Genomic DNA, 22,968 nt, shown 5'->3' on the forward strand with positions numbered 1-22,968 from the left:
AATATTTTAATAGCAGTTTTTAATGTAACAGTGCAGTTGCCATGAAGTGTTACTCTTTGTTCTCTTGCCATGAAGTGCATAGCTGTGGCTGCGTTAAAGAGTTTTGCCTCTAGTTGTGCATCAGAGTTTTCATGTGTGTTTTAAATTGGTGGTGCCTAGTTGCCCCCACACCCCAGAAGAACTGAGACACTGCAAGTTGAGGAAGTGTAACAGTAAGAAGAGGAGTCCCAGATCAGGGGCTCCCCGCAAAATTCCTATGCAGTTCCTCGAGAAAAGCAGCTAGCACAAGCCCAGGCTGTAAAAAAGAGGGGGGCAGGGCACTCACCATGAAGATAAAGGAGAGCTAGTGTGGTGTAATGGTTAGAACATTGGACTATGACCCGGAAGACCAGGGTTTGAATCCTCACTCAGCCGTGAAGCTCACTGGGTAACCTTGGACCAGCCACTGCCTCTCAGCTTAACATACCTCACAGGGATTTTTGTGAAGATGAAAAGGGAAGAAGGGGAACCATGTACAGCACCTTGAAATCCTTAAGTGGCATATAAAGGTTACTTAATTAATTAAGAAGGGAGAAGAATGACATCGAATCCAGTCAGTCTTCCCCTTCCTAACTGAGCATTCCAGCCTAGGTGAGCTAGCAACCCTTAACCCCAGGAGAGAACAAATCACGTCTCTTCCTAGGTGAGGGGTGGGGGGGGGCAAACCCATGCCTGCTAAAGGCAGAAGCACCATTGCCCCCACACCCCAAAACAAGCCACAGCATGGCAGGGCAAGGTCATGTTTATTAAAATACAACAGTTTGAAGATTTCCAGAATAAATACCAACCCAAAGGAGTAAGGGCTGCTGAAGTAAACTAAGTGTCTGGAGGAAAGCCTCTCACCTCACCTCAGGGCATGCATGTGCACCTTCACTCAGTTTGCCAAATTTGTATGATTACACTGTGAGGTTTAGCATCAGTGGGACTGTGGGTTGAATCTAGCATTTTCATTATATTTTCAAGAATTGCACTCTACTGAACGAGTCCTTCTGTGAGCGCAGCTTCTTTTCCTTGAATGGAAATGGCTGCTGTTCACTGGGCAAAAGAGGGTCACCTTGTATATTTCCCCTCACCAGTGCACTCAGAACAATTATACGCCACGATGTCCTGTTTTCAGGTGATACATTGCAGGGATGCACCTCAGAGGCTGTTTGGAGGAGTGTAGCTGCTGTGGCAGAATTATTTTACAAAATTGTTTTATTTAAAAAAAGGGAAATAAAGAAGCCTCTGTCATTGCACCCCTCTGAAAATGTGGCAGTTGCTCTCCTTCCATATCTGAAAATGGCAGAAAAGGCTCCCCCACCCATGAGTCCAGGTCACCTTTAGTTTGTAAGATCATGCCTCATGTCTGAAGAAAAATGTTGCCTATTTTGCACTTGGAAATGTTTTACTTATGTAAACAGGGCAGGAAATAAAAGGACCCACCCAGCAGGATAAGAAATAAATAGAGTGCCCAAAGACACAGATTCCCCCAGCGCCTGCAATTTTGGGTTCCCATATGTGTAGCAGGTTCACAGCTTTTTCAGCTATTTTGGCATTTGTGGATGTCAGTCTCCATGTGTGGGATTTGAATTGCAAATCATTTTGGATGGATGGTGAAGCCAGTGCAAGTGAAACAAAAGAGTGCAGATAAAGAATACACCCCAGAAAAGGGTCCCTTCCCTTGGTCACCATACGGAAGAAAAAATAATAATATTGTACTTAAGGGTCCTAACTTGTGGCGTACGTTTGGAGGAAAAGGGGAGGAATTTAATTGTGAGGAATAAATAAACCTGGCTTTTAGGAGATTCTAGGTAATCACAAATTTAAATTTAGTCATCAGATGTGAAGCATTGCCACTTCGGAAAATTTCTCACCTCAGTTGATGATAAAGTTAGAGTGAGGCTGTGGGTGGGGGGGAAGCACACATTTCAGTCTTGCAAAAAGCTGCCTCTTCATACTCCACAGATCACATTGCCAGTAAGGAGACAGGAAAGCAGAACAAAGGAAAAAGCTCACAACACAGATTTGAAGTGGGTTCATGTCTTGCAGTAAAAGATACTGTGTTGAATGTAATAATGAGGAAGCTCAGGATGAATCAGTTGATTTATCACCTTTATAAATCTTGTTCTTATGTCTTTTATTTAGTGACTTTTTTGCTTAAATGCATTAGAAATGAATTTACAGGAAATGTGATTCAGCTTAATTATTGTTTGTATTTAGAATTGATTGATTTTTTTTAAAAAAAAAAAATCTTGTAAAGGAGACAAAAATATCTAACTAAAAAGTCCTTAGTGAGGTCTTTAAATAATTAGTGAAGTTTTCAAGGATTAGATTTTTGATGCTGGGGAAAGAAAAAGTTTACAAGTTTATGATTTCCTTTTTCTCTTCAGACTGATGCTGAAAAGCATTCCCAAGTGGAGCGGAATTCCTTGTGGTCTGGCGACGAAATCAAGAAATCCGATGGTGGCTCAGACAGTGGTGTGAAGATGGAGCCTGGGTCTAAATGGAGAAGGAATCCCTCTGATGTGTCTGATGAATCTGATAAAAGCAATTCTGGGAGGAAGAACACAGTCATTTCGCAGACGGGTTCCTGGAGACGGGGCATGTCAGCTCAGGTTGGCATTACCACACCAAGGACAAAAGCGGCAGCCACCTCAGGAACTTTGAAGACACCTGGAACAGGTGAGGAATGCACAGCCAACAGACAAGCAATGCAGGCCAAGAATTTGTGCAGTTATAAGAAAATTTCCTCTGTCGGGATTTCAACTGCAATTTGATCTATGCTTGTCTTTGATGGAGAACTGTGCAATAAATCTCTGCCCTTGTGTACCAGTGCCAAACTGAAGAGGTCCTGCCAACAATGATGTCGACTCAATAGTGTCTTGTAACTGGGGTGAAATTTGCCTCTTGAATGGATGATGTATGTGCTATGCAGTAGAACGCATGTGTTTTCTTGAAAGTGTAAAATAAATCTGAAGGCACCTTTGAATGCTTAGTTAAGATCACCTTGTTCTTTTTTAAAATCACCATCTACTTAATTAGAAAATGTGTCTAAGTTGCATATGCAACCTATCGCCTTGTAAGCAGCATATCCAGCTGTGATAACTAATTGTCCCTGCAAGTTTCTTAACACTGTATCCTATTGCAAATGAAATAGAGCAGGAGAAACTGAGTGTGTAGGCACCTTTAGCCTAGTGTATAGGTACCCTTAATTTTAAAGTAACTTTGAGCTTCTAAACCAGCGGTTGGCAAACTTTTCCACCTGCGGGCCAGAGCGCGCACGCCTTCTGCTCTTTCCCCGCTGGCTTTTGGAGCCATGGCAAGAGAGGAGGTAGCATCTGTGGCTTCCTATTGGCTGCAGAAGCTTCCTGTGGCCGATAGGAAGCTGTGACTGTGTCCCGGAAGTCAGTCCCCTTGCGGAGCTAAACTGGCGCGCTGCACTGGTTTAGCTCCACGTAGCGACTGACCGAGCGGGCAGCAAGGGCTGGGGGCTGGTTTAACGTAGTTTGCCTACCCCTGTTCTAAACTAAGTGCATTTTTTTTTTCTAACTACCACTGTGAAACAGTAGCAGCACAGGCCCTCTGTGACCCACATCACCCAGAATGCCTTGCACTTAGGATGCACCCCCTCTTCAGAGCAAGGGAGAGTGAGAGCACCAGGGCTGCTGGCATGTTAGTATGGACAGAACAACTTTAAACTAGGGGATGGGGGTGAGGAGAGGAGGGGCATGGCTGGTGGGGACCTCTGTGGTTTATGCACTGCCTTGCCTCAGCCTTCACAACCACCTCCAGTTGCCCCAATTTTGTATACCCTAGGGCAGAGCTTTTTTTCACCTGGAACTCAGTGGTACTCAGTTCTGGCACCTCTCAGGTGGAGGTATTCATGGTTAGTTCCAGCACCTCATTTTCTAGAAAAATAGCACTGCCCTAGGGTAAGTGTGGGGAACCTTTGGACTACCATTCCTATCATCCCTGGCCATTGGTTGTACTTGCTGGGGCCAATGGGAGTTGTAGTTCAGCAACACCTGAGAGCCAAATTTTGCCATATCTGCCCTAACGATACCCTGCTCACTTGGTTTGAATCATCGTGCCCATGTGCTCAAATTTCACTTTTAAAAACAGCAGTTATATTATCCTGTCATTTCTGTGCAAAGTGCTATTGATTTCTAGAAATTAAGCAAAACTAGAATGCTTCCACATACTCTTGTGTTTCATGTGTTTTAAGCTTTTTCATCACTTCTTTGCACTAATGAGCATAGTGTTTGATGCCATGCAATATTTGAAGTTACTTTCTTTTTTTCCTAGGAAAAACTGATGATGCCAAGGTATCGGAAAAGGGTAGAATCTCTCCCAAATCCGGACACATTAAACGTTCCCCATCAGATGCTGGACGGAGCAGTGGTGATGAATCAAAGAAACCTTCTGCAAATAACTCTAGAACAGCTGCTGCTAACACAAATGCATTTGGATTTAAGAAACAGAGTGGGTCAGCTGTAGGCATGACCATAATAACAGCTAGTGGGGCAACTATCACTAGTAGATCAGCTACTCTGGGCAAAATCCCCAAGTCATCTGGTCTTATGGGAAGGTCTACTGGTCGGAAGACTAGTGTTGATGGCTCACAGAATCAGGACGATGGTTACTTAGCCATTAGTACTCGAAGCAATCTTCAGTACCGGAGTTTACCCAGGCCCAGCAAATCCAGCAGCAGAAGCGGAGCTGGCAATAGATCTAGCACCAGCAGCATAGATTCCAACATAAGTAGCAAGTCAGCAGGCTTGCCTGTTCCTAAAATGAGAGAGCCAGCCAAAGTTGCCCTTGGGAGCTCTCTGCCAGGTTTAGTCAACCAAACAGATAAAGAGAAAGGGATCTCATCAGACAACGAAAGTGTAATCTCTTGTAATTCTGTTAAAATGAACCCAGCATCTCAGCCGGCTTCAAGTGCATCCCAGAGTGCTCACCAGCAAGGAGTCAAGTACCCAGATGTAGCCTCTCCTACCTTGCGCAGGTATGTAGAGCTTATTCAATTGTGCAGTGCCTGAAAGGAGTTCAGAAGCTTTGGGGGGTTATATTCTGACTTTGACATTCTTGAAACAGAAATTGATGATGATGATGTTGTTGTTGTTGTTAAAATGTATAGACAGCTTCATGGCATAAAGCCATAAAAGCAGTGTACAAAGTAGAAGTAGAATGAAACACTGAATGAAATATTCTCTGGGAACGACTTTAGCCACAATAAATCCTCTATTACAGTGCCATTCTGGATGAAATCCAAAAGATCACCTCTTTTGAAAATGAAACTTTCCTTTCCTTTTCTAAGAAGAATGCACGTTTTGCATGCCAGATTTGCTAAAACACCGTCCGTCATTGCAGACCTGTTCATAACTAGAAACACTTATTCTGGTGATCCTAGCCAAGATTGCATATACTTCATAGATGTGCTTGGTGCCCATTTCCTTCACCCTTGCCCCCCCCCCCATATTAAGCTTGCCAAACATGAATCTAGGAGAAAGTACATGATACACATCCTGAAAAGTATGATAATATGAATACTTAGGTATTTACACAATGGCAAAATAATGAGAGGTATGCGTGGGCAGCGAAATCCTAGAATGACCTTATTTGATCCAGTATTTAGTGACAGATGAACATAGAGGAAAGAGGGAAGCTATCACACTTCATTTAGATCCAAGTCAGCATTATTATGTCTCACTCATTGGTGCACTGACACCAATTTGTCTCTTCTGAGTGCAGGCTATACTGGGTGGGTGTGCATCTATATACAGTATAGATCAGAACGAAATAATCTCTAATGTATCCCATTAATCTGACAAATAAGGATTTTCCCCAAATATGTTTAAGCCAAGCAAAACATGGAAAAAATGTTTAAACTCAAAGGTTCTTGGTATATTTCCTGATTTTCTTTCCTTTTCTTCCCTTCCTCAGACTTTTTGGTGGAAAGCCAAGTAAACAAGCTCCCATCACAACTGCAGAAAGCATGAAAAATTCAGTGGTCATCTCCAACCCACATGCAACCATGAACCAACAGGGGAACCTGGATTCTCCTTCTGGCAGTGGCATATTGAGCAGTGGTGGTAGTAGTCCCCTTTATAGCAAGAATGCAGACATGAACCAGTCTCCATTAGCTTCTAGTCCCAGTTCAGCTCATTCGGCTCCTTCCAACAGCTTAACCTGGGGCACAAATGCCAGTAGTTCTTCTGCTGTTAGCAAGGATGGGATTGGATACCACTCTGTTAGCAGCCTGCACACCAGTTGTGAATCCATTGATATTTCACTCAGCAGCGGAGGCGGCCTGAGCCACAACTCGTCCAGTGGCTTGATTGCAGCTTCTAAAGATGACTCGCTGACTCCCTTTGTTAGAACCAACAGTGTAAAGACAACATTGTCAGAGAGGTGAGATTCCCCCCCCCCCCCGAAGACCTTTGTGATACATCCTATGGGTATTCATATGTGGTTTATGTAATCAGTAGCTTGATCATGACATGTTTCACTGAATTATTCCCACTGAGTTCAAGTGTCATTCAGGATAACTCATTTTTGTTCAGTTTGACATTCCGGTGAGATAAATAAGGATTGATGGAGAAGTTGTTGTGCAAGCATGAATTAATCTAGATTGTGCCTGTCATCCTTTAGAAAATCTCTGTTAACTGTGGGCGTTTCCAAACATATATGGTGAAAAGTGCCTAGATTTTCAGACAGGTGAATAACAAACCACCTCATATATGAACTGGATTGTCACAAGTCTGATTTCACCAGTGAGAACTATAGCCATGAATGAGAGGCTTGGCATACACCTTGACATAATGTGGCAACTATGAAGAACATGCTTTATTTCCTGTCAAACCATACTTGAAAAGAGCAGCATGCCTTGTCGTGTCCATCCATTCGATGGGCATCCTCTTTCTGCCATTTAGATCTCAGCTAGGATCACATCAGTACATAACTTTTCAGTACTGTATTGGGCCAATTAGTGTAGGTTATAATTTCATAGATCAAGGCATAAGAACTCACCATAAAGCATAGTGCCTGAGACATAGGGAGAGGTGTGAGTTGGGAAGGATTTAGTTCAAAACTCACCTCAGCCACAAATTTGCTAGATAATCTTAGGCAAGCCATTATCAATCCGCTTCATTCTTCACTTTTTAACATGTGGACAGTAATACTGGCCTATTGGTAATTACTGAGATAATGAATGTTAAGTACTTTGAAATACTAGGGGCCAAACTACATATGACATTCAATGTGCCATTAAAATAAATGCAAATTGCATTATCTGGTTTAAGTAACAAATAATTAACTGGACCAGGACAGACAGACCAGAATATGGATTTTAAGGCTCTGCTGCAGTCCTGAGAAAAATCCTTCCTGTGATGCTGGTATTTGACATGGAGGAAACTATTCCACTAATGCCCATGGAGATTTTCCCCAAAGCAAATACCAACTTCAGAAGAGAGATTTTCTTTAGGATTGCAGAAGATGACTTAAATCCCCTCTACTCTGTTCCCATTAATTATCAATATGATGTAATTTGTATTTTTAGAAACCTGCACATTGGCTGCAAAGATGCATTTAATGATGTTCTTAACCTCACATGTAGTTTGGCCCTAAGGTTTAGTATCTGTTGTTCCTTTCTGGACATATCCATCACAGTTACGATGACTAAGTAACTCAATTAAATTTTGTCACCCTATATTTATTTTGATTGCAAAAGTGAACTATTTTCATTGATCATACTTCCTACCACAATTTTGATCTGATGAGTAAGGGCAAGTTAGATGGTAGGCACCAGGAGCTAAACAAAGACAAAATTTATATATCACTTTTTCTTGTATAATTAATGATAGTATGAGCTGTAGCTATATTACTACATTTACCTTTTCTTGCAAAAGAAATGTGATCAGCCTTCTACAGAACATAGGAATGATACGATTCCTACCCACTTTGGGCTATGGCAGCTGGGGAGGTCTGTTGTCCTAAATCAGGGTCAGCAACCTAAGACCCATAGGCTGGAAGCAGCCCACAGAGGTCATTTGACCAGCCCACAAGCCGCCCCTGAACTGAGCTGCCTGCTCGTGTGCTGTGCTGTGCTAAACCGGCGCAGCGCAGCACGGGGACTCACTTCCGCAGCGTCAGAAATTGCGTCTGCACAGACGCAGATGCCGGAAATGGTGGGCGCACACGCTCACACACACGCATGATCCAGCCCTGGCAAGATAAACCTTGCCTACCCCTGTCCTAAATAAAAGCATTTTCACCAGAATGCTCTCAGTTGTTCTCTCCCCTCCATATCCACCCCAGAAATATGCAGACCCATGTATTTAGATCTTTCCCAGATCCATTTCAATGGTTGGTTCACCACTCAAAGCAAAAGTTGGGTTCTAGTATCTGCAGTTCCTCAGATTGTTTTGGTTTGGGAATGGCACCTATCAACTTTGTTTTATGGTCATGGATCTGCAACGGCATGCCAACTTACCCATTCGTTCAAGATCCTTGTCAGTTTGCATTCCTATGGAAAATGGTGCTCATGCAACACTGTGTGGACAAGAAACCACAAAACAAAGAAGTTGGAACTGACATTAAATGTTTCTCCAGTGAAAACCACAGGAGTTGAAAGAAAATTTGAAGCTTGTCTAACCCCGTTGTAGAACTTTTTTTCCACTTAGAACATTCTAATTTGCTGTGGCATCGTAACATATAAAAGCTCTTTCCCTTTCTTCCTTTTGTGCTAATATTCCTCTCTCTTTTTGTTGTTTTTGTTTTTGTCTTGTTGGACTTTATTCTTCTAGCCCTCTCTCTTCCCCTGCTGCTAGTCCCAAATTCTGCAGAAATACTTTACCCAGGAGGCAGGACAGGTAATGCTGTCTCAGGGCAGTAGAATGCACAAACAGCCGAGAAGGTTCATTTTCACACTTGAGAAGCCAAAGTGTATTGTGCAAGACTGTGCTCAGTGAAGAGTGTGTGTGTTTCACTGGGATGTGTAAACCGTCACTCAAAAGACATGCCAGTGAGAGACCGCTTTACAGCGCTGTGTCCCAGTTTACTCTGGGGAGAGGCATGTGGAAAAGCTGGGGAGTGTAGCAGTTTTTCCAAGAACAAAACGAACGATCTCTTTAAAGTTCCATAATTTTATCTGCCAGCGTAAACTCTCACTAGCATTTCGGCATTCTGGTGGCATGCTGCTTTCCCTCACGTTTCAGGCCGTATCACCTTTTTTGTCTTGATCCCTCTATCCCCCACCCTCCCAGCGTGGCTGAAATATATTTCCTGTTACAAGTTGCTCACCCATTTTGGCTTGTGGGGGTGGGAGAGGGAGGATCGTAGGGGTGTGTGTGTCCTTGTAAGAATGAATGCAAGGAAGCAAAGTATGTCAGAAGTGCTGTTGCTGTCATCTGTGCTTTGTTCATCTGACACCAGTAACTGATAGAGGGTTAATTCTAACGCTTCTATATGTCCTGCACGGGTACCATTTCAGATTTCAGAAGGTGGGGGAACCTTTTCAGCTAGATTGAAAGTCTTGCCATTGGAGAACCCAAGATTATTATTATTAGTTTTTTTTAAAAAACAGTATATTTTAAGAGCATTTGTTGCAACTGCTTTTTAAATGTCTCATACAGTGGCATTATCAACACACACCTATCAGACCTTATTTAAAGCAAATGTATTTGTTGCTATTGGTGGCCCTTGTAAGAATTTATAACAGTGGCCATTCCTACTGTGTATAGGATGCCAGGAAGAATCACATGTGACCTGGACCACAGTAGCACCCTGGTCTCCTGAAAGTGGAAACCCAGATCCCTGTTGGTTGGTCATTTGCCTAGTCGCCATTTTCAGTGGTGTGCATTTGTTAGAGATAGCATTAAAACAAGATTGTGGCCATCTGTGTCCTAAATGCATTCATCTGAGGCATGCACACTTCATATTAAAAGCTAGCTTCTTCCAGCCACATTTGTGGAAGAGAAACAGGAAGGTCACTGTGTGATCCCTATCTTCAAATGACCATGAAAAGTCACATAAAAGTAAAGTGCTGCTTACATGGTTAAGAGGTTTGAGGGTCCAAAGTCTTCATTATGCATGGTCCCTTGTGCATGTTCTGTATATAACACAACCCACACATGGTAAGAAGGTTTTTTGCATGTCGGCTTGGCAGGGGCTCTTGTTATCTTTTCCAGTACCATGGTGCAGCTGTTTAATAGTATATTCTCCTCTCTATCAAGCTGATCTTTAATCCTCCTCTTTCATTCTTTTCCTCTGAAGTTCTTTTCTTTTAACTTTTCTACAGCGACCCTCATCTTGATAGGAACACTTTGCCTAAGAAAGGACTCAGGTATTGGTGTTTCCACATAGCATAAGCAGTTTTTCATGTGGTTTTTGGAGCTTTGCTTTGTGTGTCTCTTGTGGCCGTCAGTAGTGCTGCTGGTGGTGGTGGTGGTCTCAGCTTTTGCAGTGCCTGGCTGCAATCTCTTCCTCCTCCCTCCCTCAGCCTCTTCGAAGCAGGTCATTGCCCCCTTTCCTTTACCCTACATGCTTATTTCCATCTGATAAGGTTTCACCTTGAGCAGGGACTGCAACAGTAGCTGGCTGGCTCTTCAGCGCATCTCACGAACCATCACTGAGCTTGATTTGCAAGCAATAATTTGCAGCTTCTATGACCAAAGTAGTAACTAGTTGGTGTTATTCTCACAGTGTAACTTCTGAAATGCAGATCAAGAGGAATTTAGAGGTCATTAAAAATGCACATTTTACAATACAATAGTTGGAGCTGTACTAGTACTTTAAATATAAAAAAGTATCAAACCAATCAGGTGCTCCATAAATGTCTGCTTCCAAAACATATAATACATGTGATATGACATTAAGAGAAATTACACAGAAGAATATGTTTCTTTTGTAAAGAAAGTAGACTTTAAACATGTTTACTAGGTTTACTAGGTTCATTAACTTGAATACAACAAAATGAAAGTGCTGAACTAAGGCAGTGGAAAGTATCTGGCAAAACAGTTCAGTTTCAGACTGCATTATAAATACTTTTTTAGATAACGGAAATGATGGCTTTACATTAGAGCTGCAATTTATTCTGCACTACAAAGACATTGTTCTTTGCAGCAGCTTTGATTGTCACACTGAGCTAGGTGCTAAAACCATTTTGCTAATTTGTGGGATGAGGGTGGGGAGAGATTGGTCTGTCTGAATTGTTTTCTGTGCCTGTCAAATGTCTCCAGCTAATTAAAGCATTTGAATGTCAAAGAGGTAGGTATTTACGCTTTTGTTCTTTAGCATATTGTGCTAAACTTTGTGTGCCTGTTTATGGCTCCAATCCCTGAAAGATCTATACAAATGAATGACTTTTATCTTCAGTATCTGAAACCAAAACTTGAAATTCAAGGCTGATGGCAGGAAGACAGTGGTGTTGCCAGTAACCTCTTAAAAGTTGTGCATTCTCATTTACTTCAAAGACAAAAAAATAACTGAGGATGTGATGATAATCACTGTGATCCAGAACCTGCCATGCACATAAATGGGCTTTATCTGGGTTCCTCCACCACATTTTTTTTTTTTGTAAGGACCAGTAATCCCAGTCTTGCAAATACCAGTAGACCTCTATTGTGTGTTTTAAAATGTATTAGATCTATATCCTATTCTCCCTGAATGGGGAGATTGTTACCCTGCCACCCTCACTCAAGCCCCACATTGCCTATACAACTACCATGTGAGGTTAGCTAGGCTGAGCAGTAATGGCTGTGGCTCACCACTGACTCTCATGATTAAGTGGGAATTTTAATCTAGTCTTTCCATTCCTGGTCCTATACGAGGGTTGGCATATTTCAGAAAGTGAAATTCCAGACACAAAAAAGTCGTTGCGCTTTTTTCATTTTTTGCGAAATCTCAAAATCTTCGTCACCATCTAGACTTCCGACATGGGTTGCCATACATCCGGACATTTCAGTGATTTCTGCCTAGACACTGCTTCCGACTGCTGTATTCTAGCTATGTCTGAGAAATTATGGATTTATGACAACCCTATCCTATACTCTAACCAGCAGCCTGAAAAGTGGGGAAGAGCTAACATCTTTGCCCACTTGTCTGGAGACTGTACTTTTATGTGCACCTTATGTAAGTGCCTATTTACAAGCTTGGTGTAGCTTTCTTAGGGATAGATCTACACCCCTGATAGGGTTTATGGTTGGGTGAAGGTGTCCTTCTGACCAGCTCTGCCAGCTTTTGTAGGCAAGGAGGCTTCGCCACCACAGGAAATGCTGGCTGTTTGGGAGCTGCTGCCAGAAATCTTTCCATCAGCAGAAGCCAACACAAGGCCTTTCAACGAAGTCTTTCAAAGAGAAGCAGAGCAGGGCAGGCTAAAGATCTGCTGGGACCTGAGCCAGCCCATTGAGAGGGAACTCTGAGTGGTTTCCTCTGCCACACCAGCCTGAAGCTTTGGATGCAGTTGTGATTTCTCCACTCCGATTATCCCTGTGGCTGGGCGGCCCCAGGAAGCGATTGCTTTGTTAATCTCTAGCCATGTGAAAGCTTCCTCTCAGTTCACTGTATTTCTTTTCATGGATGCTTATATGCATCTCATTTTGCTTCACTGTGTCCTCTTTCTACAGATCCTTCACCCACCTTTCCAACAACATGTTTGTCCTGTGCTGAAAAGTAGCATTTCACATGAGATTGGATACTCAGCCAACATTTGTAAAATGAAATTAAAACATTTTGTCTCGGAAGTGAAATTCCGATAATTTACATGGCTTGAATACAAGAAAAGCCATGTATCAGTCTCTCAAAGTCTCCCCCACCCACCCCATTTAACTTCCTTCTACTGTCACAATCCAATGTAGAAAAGTAAAGAAAAGGCCTCTGGCAGGCAGGAGACTTCTTTCAGGCTTGCTGCCTTTTTTGCCCCTATACACATGCTTATGGATTTTCAGTAAATGAAACTTTTTTTAGCAAATGCTAAAGCTTGTTTTGTCTGCACAGGTATACTCCTTCATCGCAACTTCGCAGTCAAGAAGAAGCAAAAGAATGGCTGCGTTCACACTCTGCAGGAGGACTTCAGGATACAGTTGTCAGTTCTCCATTTTCCTCTGGTTCCAGCGTCACATCACCTTCTGGAACTAGATTTAACTTCTCCCAACTGGGTGAGTGAACTATTTGCTTTTCATAATTGGAACATGCTTAGCATGCTTACCTTTGCAAAGTAACAGATAGCACATTGATTTCTTTTCCTTACCACAAACTAAAGTGGGATCTCTGCCTGCACAGCTGTATGGTGATAGTACTCGGAATCAAATATTTTCTAAAAATAATTTTATTTAAATTCAGTCGTTCCCCTCCTCCATATAATTGTAATGCTTAATATATCATTTCATCGCCCAGAATGGAATGTTTAGTAATTATCTCAATATGGCAGGCTACATTATGAGGTATACCGTAATCTGAAATAAAAATTAAAAAATTAAAAAATCCTTCCAGTAGCACCTTAGAGACCAACTAAGTTTGTTCTCATACCAAGAATAAACTTAGTTGGTCTCTAAGGTGCTACTGGAAGGATTTTTTTAATTTTTAATTTTGTTTTGACTATGGCAGACCAACACGGCTACCTACCTGTATCTCAATATGGCAAGCTACATTATGAGGTATACCGTAATCAGAGGAAAAAGATCAAGCTAGGGAGTCTGTAGGCAAGTACAGAGAGATAGGCATGGGAGAAGCCAAACACAAAGATTTTAAGACCCAGGACAGATGTATCATCGCAAACATAGATACTATAATTTAACCAAACATGGCGGAAAGGGCATGAATAGCAATGGCCATTCCTGCTTCAGAGCTTGGGAAGGGAAGTAGCTGCCATCTCTTATGGGTGATATTCAGTTCATGCCCTTCTGCGAGCAGAGGATTCTGCTACACAACAGTCCTAATAACACTTAATTGCAACTTATCCATGGTCCATCTTCACACTGATGGTACTCCATATATCACATTAATTGCTCTTGCCTGATGATATGTAATGCTAGGAAAAGATACTACTGCCCTGTTTGCGTAGTCATGTTACAACAGTGTTATTTGGTCCAGGGACCAAATAACTGAGACGCTAAGAAAATTTGCTGCAAAGGTTGCCAAGTAAATCACTAAAAAAAGAGTGAAGTACAAAACCATTTGTCAGGAAATCCCAGGAGAAGAAAAGTAGGAAGGGTAGTTAAATTAGGCATTTTTTCTTATGGATGTGTATGGTATTGCTGCTGATATAAAAAATAGCTTGTTTAATGCATATACAGATATGTAATATTCAACAGTATTAAGATTTTTTTATTATCTGCCACAACAAGTAACAATAGAAGTGATGCGTTATAAAAAGAAGCATTATAGCAAATCTTAGAACAAAACTTTAAGGTTTCTTTCAAAAGAAATAATCTTGAATGGCCCTATATGCACTGGCTGGAGGAAAAAATCAGGAAAAAATCGCTCTAAGTTGTTTTGGAGATTTGGATGTTTAATCTGAAATCAGGCTAGATTCAAGGCTGTTGGTGTCCATGATCTTCCCTGTCTTTCATCTTGGAAGTTGGCTTATTTTGTGGATGTATGTTAGCATTGTTGTATTGGCACTATTTCCACAAGTTTGTCATGACATTTGGTTAGAACAATAAACTTATGAACTTTAATATAAAAAGTGTTATTTGACAAACCAGTATGGAACCTCAGCTATCAGTGTGTAGCTTAACAGCCATATCATTCGCAATCAGGATTCTCAAACCCCCTACTCTTCCTGTCCTTTAAAGCTCACTTGGACTGCCTGAGCTCCAGCTATATTAACACAGTGTTCATCCTGGGAACCCAGTCCTGTAAATGCCATACCTCAAGAAGGAAAATTCTATACATATATACCTGTCTTAATTCCAGATACTCATTATGAAATATTGTACATTTCCATTTTTGATATCTCCCTAAAAACAAACCCTGGAGTACTTTGCTCTTGTTTGACTGTTATGTTTAAATACATTCACCAGTTTACAAGAATGCCTATATATGAAAAAGTTACGTGTACACCCGTGGGGCATTGCTTTTTGACTTGCAGAAACCTGTGGCCTATCCTTGTAATTTTACTGATTTCTGCATTGAAGTAGTTCCATCTTCAGTGAGCTTTTTTTAAAGTGTATTTCAAGGAATCCTGTTAATAAAGTGTCAAAGTTCTTGATTAAGATTATATATTTACCATATAATTTATTTCTTTGTTAAATTTGTACCCCACCTTTCCATCAACCAGTGCCTAACACAGCTACCAACAGTAATGACATACAATAAAATGCCAAGACACTGCAATAAAATCTGAGTAAAACACATGTTGTCAGAGATGCAAACCTATATAGCCTGTTCCTGCAGCTTTTACTGCTTGCTTAGAACTTGTGCTTTCTTGAAAGGATGGAAGAACTAAACCAGACCACACCTGCAGTGAACAACTTGGGATTCGTGCCTTTTGCAGGGATTGCTTTTTGTTTCTCTCGTCCCATCAGCTGTGCTAGTATGATGGGAAAACTTGAGTCCATTTTATTCTAAGCAAATGCTAACTCTATATGAAATGGGAAGTGGAGCTTTGATTCTTGGAACTAGAATGAATAACAAGCAGCACTCATTCTCTGTACAAATCATCATTTTCGTTACTTTGGGTAATGGATTTTGTCTGATAGAAAATTATTCCATATCCACTGAGAATTACAGAATTGATGCATATGAGGAGACATTTGTTTGATGTATCTTACCAATGAAGACCAGTGTAGATATAATGCCATCCAGTCTTCTAACTGTACTTGAGTGCCCCATAGACTTGCACTCTTTTCTCTGCCCTGTTCTTGCATGTAAAATTCCCTTCTTTAAGTTTTTGGAGCTAACCATAATTAGTATTATGCTTTCACCATATTTTCACTTATCTGGATTAGCTCCAAGCCAACGCGTGCAGCTGTAGGTGGAATAGGGTTTCAGTGGGTGGTAGGAAACAGACATGGTGTTAGGAAGTCAAAGGGATGGCAACTGTTAATCAGTCAGATTAACAGTTTACATCCCAATCCCAAAGAAGGGCAGTGCCAAAGAATGCTCTAACTACCGCACAATTGCACTCATTTCACACGCTAGCAAGGTTATGCTTAAAATTCTACAAGGCAGGCTTAAGCAGTACGTGGACCGAGAACTCCCAGAAGTGCAAGCTGGATTTCGAAGGGGCAGAGGAACCAGAGACCAAATTGCAAACATGCGCTGGATTATGGAGAAAGCTAGAGAGTTCCAGAAAAACATCTACTTCTGCTTCATTGACTACGCAAAAGCATTTGACTGTGTCGACCACAGCAAACTATGGAAAGTTCTTAAAGAAATGGGAGTGCCGGATCACCTCATCTGTCTCCTGAGAAATCTCTATTTGGGACAAGAAGCTACAGTTAGAACTGGATATGGAATAACTGATTGGTTCAAAATTGGGAAAGGAGTACGACAAGGCTGTATATTGTCTCCCTGCTTATTTAACTTATATGCAGAATTCATCATGCGAAAGGCTGGGCTGGATGAATCCCAAACCGGAATTAAGATTGCCAGAAAAAATATCAACAACCTCAGATATGCTGATGATACAACCTTGATGGCAGAAAGTGAGGAGGAATTGAAGAACCTTTTAATGAGGGTGAAAGAGGAGAGCGCAAAATATGGTCTGAAGCTCAACATCAAAAAACTAAGATCATGGCCACTGGTCCCATCACCTCCTGGCAAATAGAAGGGGAAGAAATGGAGGCAGTGAGAGATTTCACTTTCTTGGGTTCCATGATCACTGCAGATGGTGACAGCAGTCACGAAATTAGAAGACGCCTGCTTCTTGGGAGAAAAGCAATGACAAACCTAGACAGCATCTTAAAAAGCAAAGACATCACCTTGCCGACAAAGGTCCGTATAGTTAAAGCTATGGTTTTCCCAGTAGTAATGTACGGAAGTGAGAGCTGGACCATCAAGAAGGCTGATCGCCGAAGAATTGATGCTTTTGAATTATGGTGCTGGAGGAGACTCTTGAGAGTCCCATGGACTGCAAGAAGATCAAACCTATCCATTCTCAAGGAAATCGGCCCTGAGTGCTCACTAGAAGGACAGATCCTGAAGTTGAGGCTCCAGTACTTTGGCCACCTCATGAGAAGAGAAGACTCCCTGGAAAAGACCCTGATGTTGGGAAAGATGGAGGGCACAAGGAGAAGGGGACGACAAAGGATGAGATGGTTGGACAGTATTCTCGAAGCTACTAACATGAGTTTGGCCAAACTGCGGGAGGCAGTGAAGGATAGGCGTGCCTGGCGTGCTCTGGTCCATGGGGTCACGAAGAGTCGGACACGACTGAACGACTGAACAACAACAACAATCAGTCAGAATGTGTAGGGACAGCAGTACCATGGACAGCTCCAAGCGAGACACCTTGCTCAAACAAGACCCACATATGCCATTAGTAAGGTAAAAGGTAAAGGGCCCCTGGATGGTTAAGTCCAGTCAGAGGCAACTGTGAGGTGCGGTGCTCATCTTGCTTTAGGCCAAGGGAGCTGACGTTTGTCCACAGACAGTGTTCTGGGTAATGTGGCTAGCATAACTAAACCACTTCTGGCACAATGGAACACCGTGACAGAAACCAGAGCACATAGAAACGCCGGTTACCTTCCCACCACAGTGGTGACCTATTTATCTACTTGCACTGGTATGCTTTTGAACTGCTAGGTTGGCAGGAACTTGGACAGAGAAATGGGAGCTCACCCCGTTGCACAGATTCGAACCGCCGACCTTCTGATCGGCAGACCCAAGAGGCTCAGTGGTTTAGACCACAGTGCCACCCACTCCCTGTATGCCATTGTATCTAAAAATGTTTAAAGCGGCAGTCCTTGCACTCTTTTGCTGCTCAGCTATATATGCCTAGGTGCATTATATTCTTTGCCAGGTGGCAGACTGAAGATAGAGAGGCCCTTAGTGATGACAGTAGTGGTTCTTTTAAAGGAGTTCTGACCCAGGAGTGTTGTTTTAGGGGTTTTGATTCAGGAGAACCCATCTCAGGTGAGGACTGGAGTTGTGTTGGGACCTGTGCCTAGGCATCTGCAATCCTTGTCTCTGGACCCCAGAGTTCTTGGAGACCTTTGCTTGCCTTCCCTATGCCTTAATCACTGATCAAAGCTAGTGCTATAGCATAGTTAGTCATGATGCTGATGCAGGTGTAACCCAAACCTAGCTAACTCCAAAATTCAAGGGGACATGGGAATGAGGGGAAGAGGAAACATGAAAGGCTGTGTGGAATATGAATGTCTGTGATTAGAAGATTGCTCAATGTAATGTGTTGAAATCAACTTTGTATCATTGTCGGCTTTGTATAGGTTTTCAGTTAATTAGATGTAGACAGAGACTGATACCTTTTTGTAGTGATAGTGTTGTTTCTTTTGGCAGTTGCATGTGCATAAATTTTTGAACTTTCTGTATCTGCCTTGCTTTCTAGCAAGCCCCACCACAGCAGCCCAGATGAGTTTGTCAAACCCAACCATGCTACGGACGCACAGTCTTTCTAATGCGGATGGCCCTTATGATCCTTACAGTGACACCCGGTTCCGGAACAGCTCAATGTCACTGGATGAAAAGAGCAGGACAATGAGCCGTTCGGGGTCTTTCCGGGATGGCTTTGAAGAGGGTGAGTGAGCTGAAGAACTTTCTGAAATTTGCTGGGGGATAAACTGAATCAAACATGATTAAAGTTTCTCAAGTGTTTAACCATAATGTTGATTAACATTGACTTGTTTATATTTAAGTAAAATTCCAAATATAAAATAAAAGTTTTTTAAAAAAATAATTGTTAAATGAGGTAAATGGAGATGATGGGAATGTTTTACTTGAGTCCTAATGTGATACTAATTTGCCTAAGACCACTAAAACATTTAACCATTGCTTTCAGATGTCAACACATTCTGTCAAATACCTCGTAAAATCCTAATGATTCTTACTGAAGAATATCCTTGCATAAATATTTGTGTTCTTGCATTTTAAGATGCACAGTATTTCGTAATCAACTGCTTATTGTTTCCCTCTGTATATAAATGTGAATGGTGCCATTTTATGTACCTTTTAAGAGCCTCTAAAATTCATTTCCTTTACCTTTCAGTTCAGGATGTTCCAAGTAGCAATTTCCCAACTTGAACAGAGTAGATCTTTGTCTTCCATAGTTCAGGCTTCTTTCTCATACTGTCTGTCAGATGTGGATTGTGAGTGCCTGTGGTTGTGGATAATGATTTCATCTTGGAAAGTTAAGTTATGGCACATGCAACATCATATTTTCAGGATTTTCCTTTGAAGTTGCAATGTTGCCTAGAAACCAGCTATTTTTCAAAAGCTGAAATGCTGATTTGGATTCATATCCTGTTCACCCAGTTTAAGCACTGTCTTGCTGAGAGAGATCAATCAGTTGGCTATTTCATGCTGCAGTTCTAGGCCCCAATAGGTGGCAGTCAGCTGGAGGTGGACCTTTCAAGGAACTGCTGGTTTCTGGCTCTCAAAGAGCTCTCTAATCTGGACGTCTTTGCTGTATCAGTCTGGAATTGGTGCAGTGAAAAATTTAAAAATAGTGCCCCCTCCTCCTTTACTTGGTCAGCATTAGCATCAGGGTTTCGAATATGGTGGTGGCTCTACCGCTCCATTTCACACTGCCAAATTTCCCAGCCAAAGTTAGAATTTGCTGTGTCCTTGTATATATTGCAATACATGTTATAAAATTATTATGAATGCCATGGAAGAAAACAAAACAAATAGTTGTTTTAATGACATGAGTTAAGGCAAAAAAATTCCTTTGCTTCTTGACTTTCATGTCAAACTATTAAATCATTAATAGCCCAATATGTTTTTCTGATTTGCCCTTTTCCACAAATTATGTGGACAATGCAACAGTGGCAATGAATGTATTTTTAGTTTAATTCATAATAGCATTTAAAACTCTTTTCATTCCTTTGGCTATGGCACGCTATGAGAATTATAACCTTTAATAAAGGAGAAATTGAGAGCATACAGAATGAAATATGCAAAATACTTGGCATGCCAAGATTAATACAAGTCCAAAAGTAGAGTAATTTAATATACAGTTCTGAAGCAAGAGAAAATCACAATCAGTATTCAGATTTTCATATATATTTATACACACACACACACAGGTCTACTAAGAGGTTACCAAAATATTAGTTGTATTTGATTAATGTAAAATTAAATTACTTAAGACAGAATCATTTTCTTACTTGGGGATTATGAGCACACCATAGAATTTATTTTCCTGGAAAGGTCCCCTTACAAATAGTTGGAAATGTCTAACAAAATCTTATTTCAAAGTTTACAAGAAAAAATTCCAAAGAAGCCAGGCATAGCAGAATGGAGCTGCTACTGAAAGTAGGAACTTAATGGTATATGGTTATTGGGCTTGTGAAATGTAATATTACTGTAGCCCGAATCAGGTACTCTCTACTGAGAACACATAGCCTACCTGTGCCCCTTTGACACTGAGACATATGCCAGCCACACTCCCAGATGATGTGTGGTCAGCATCATTCTGAAGGACAGCAGATGTATGGATGCACACAGGTGAGGCTCCTTCAGCAAGGATGGCAATTGGGATTTTGATTCCCATCCATGTAGAATGACCATACAACCAAGCCCACTTCAGTTTAAAGTTGATCATGTGTCTGCAGGTAGAGCTAGCCTACATGTTTTCAATAGTCCCATGGGGACTAAGCTCCTGAACAGGGCTAAATTTGGATCATGCACATAGAACCATTTCCAGTTTAAAGTACCATTGATTTTGGTTTGTGTACTCTAAACTTTATTCAACCCATGAAGTAAATTGCATATTAAGCAAACTTCTTTCTCTGTCATTGTGGAAATCGTTTTTAATAATACAGATCGGTTCTTGAGGGTTCCCCCAACCCCTTTTGTTTCTTGTTTGTTTATTGGCACTTCCAGATTTTTATTTATTTATTTTCTTTATTGCAATAAACATGCAGTTGTTAAGTCCTGCCTCAGGAAAGCTCTTTTTGGTTTGCTATTTTACTATTTTGCTTATTGAATTTCTATACCGTCCTTCATCTGAGGATCACAGGGCAGTTCACGATATAAAAAGCACAAAAAAATAACATAAATAAAAAACAGAAACAATATTTTATGGTTTAAAAGGCCATAAATTGTTTAATTAGCCCAAGGCCTGTGGGGTGTTGGAGGCTGTTTTAATGTTCTACTGCAGGGATGGGGAACTTGTGGCCCTCCAGATGGTGTTGGGCTACAACTTCCATTGTATTTGAACATTGGTTGTGCTCTTTGGACTGATGTGAGTTCAGCGGTCTCTGAGGTAGCACAGGTTATTAATGTGTTTTATAAGAAAAGCAACATGCTGGGACCTTGGTTTGAAATGTCTATTCTGGTACAGAGCCGGCATGGCAGGAGGGAGTGAGGTTAAGGGGATCCTGTGTAAAAGAAACAAGATCTACATGTTCTGTCATGTTGCAAGGGAGAGAAGTGGGATGGCCAATAATGAAGCCGCTTGTCTCGTTGCCTCTGTACTACTTATTGCTGGTGGCAGATTTTCAGCCACATGCTTAAGGCAGTTGCATTTTGCATAACACAGCTTTATTGCTTACTCATGGTATTAGAAGAAACTTACTTTTTACAGCAAAATCTGTTTCTAAGCCAGTTGAATTTGTTTATTTTGCAATAGCATATTTTTGTATTTTTCCCACTTTTATCCCCCTTGAACAGACTTCCCCAACCTGGTGCGCTCCAGAAGTTAATAGACTACTACTATTGTGTCCCTAGAATCATAGAGTTGGAGGCGACCCCAAGGGCCATCTAGTCCAACCCCCTGCAATGCAGGAATTTCCGCTAAAGCATCATCTGGAAGGCACCAGAATGGGGAATCCCGCACTAGAGAAAATGTCAAAATATATTCATTTTTTTCCTCTTTACTGTCTTAATATGAGTCTTTACCTATATTAACACCTAAATATTCAGCCTTCTTTATTTGTAAAACCTTTTAACTCCCTTTTGCTGTTTATGCTTCAGGCCAACCATATGGTGAAACTGGACTGGTCAGTTTAACCTTTACTTTGTCTGCTTCTCATCATCTTCTGTTTCATTTTTCATGCACTATCATAACTTCGTAATGTATGAAACATAAGAGGCAGGCAAATGTTTACATCCCAATAATGATTTTTTAAATTTTTAAAAAAGCTTTATTTTGAGACCATTTTTGGATCTGCTCTGTATAATGCTTCCATTTATTTCAGCTTACTTCTTGACACTTCTGCAAAGATTTTTTTGAGTAAATATGTTTATGACTGGTGATGCAATTTTTTAATAGGCTGCTGATGAAATGTTAAACCTGCTAGCAGCATCCACAGTGATTTTATCTGCTGTCATTTACTGTGTTGTACACAAGGAATCAGTTGAGCAATTTGCTTATTTTTTGTTTCCTTTAGTGCATGGATCTTCTCTCTCTTTGGTTTCAAGTACATCATCTATTTACTCAACGGTGAGTGTCATAAAACGGAAATGACTATCTTAATCCTCAGAATTGGGCACACAAAATGTTAAACATACTTAAATCGCACCAAAAGAATTTCTGTGCTTAGCAGTGCCCTTACATCCTCTTGCTTTCTATGATACTTAAGCATGCAAAATCATTTAATTTCTTCCCTTTGTTTTTGGACAATATTATTTGGTATCAAGTTAATAATCAACATGACTTTCACGCAAGCATTTTTAATTCTTTTTTCCAGCCTGAAGAGAAATGTCAATCAGAGGTAAGGAAGAGTTCCTTTACTTTCATATTAGTAACCTTTCCACCTTCAGTGATAGGCACACTTAAAAAAAAAAGGTCTGGCATTCATGGTGGCAATAGTCTCAGCTTTT

At 41.1% G+C, this 22,968-nt stretch overlaps 1 protein-coding gene across 12 annotated transcripts in view; it reads left to right on the plus strand.

Moving 5' to 3' along the window:
• Positions 1–22,968, plus strand: part of NAV2 (neuron navigator 2) — a 537,457-nt gene that overhangs the window by 484,245 nt on the left and 30,244 nt on the right. For 8 of the 12 annotated variants that reach the window (XM_033150800.1, XM_033150719.1, XM_033150725.1 and 5 more), the window contains 9 exons: positions 2,412–2,703; positions 4,327–5,029; positions 5,968–6,435; positions 8,829–8,894; positions 10,322–10,366; positions 13,018–13,178; positions 18,533–18,721; positions 22,536–22,588; positions 22,836–22,859. In XM_033150800.1, coding sequence (XP_033006691.1) covers positions 2,412–2,703; positions 4,327–5,029; positions 5,968–6,435; positions 8,829–8,894; positions 10,322–10,366; positions 13,018–13,178; positions 18,533–18,721; positions 22,536–22,588; positions 22,836–22,859 — 2,001 coding nt within the window. The remainder of the gene's footprint in view (positions 1–2,411; positions 2,704–4,326; positions 5,030–5,967; positions 6,436–8,828; positions 8,895–10,321; positions 10,367–13,017; positions 13,179–18,532; positions 18,722–22,535; positions 22,589–22,835; positions 22,860–22,968) is intronic. The other 4 variants (XM_033150735.1, XM_033150751.1, XM_033150770.1 and 1 more) reach the window with 2 other exon arrangements.

The sequence above is a fragment of the Lacerta agilis genome, chromosome 1, assembly GCF_009819535.1.
Source record: "Lacerta agilis isolate rLacAgi1 chromosome 1, rLacAgi1.pri, whole genome shotgun sequence".
Taxonomy (NCBI): domain Eukaryota; kingdom Metazoa; phylum Chordata; class Lepidosauria; order Squamata; family Lacertidae; genus Lacerta; species Lacerta agilis.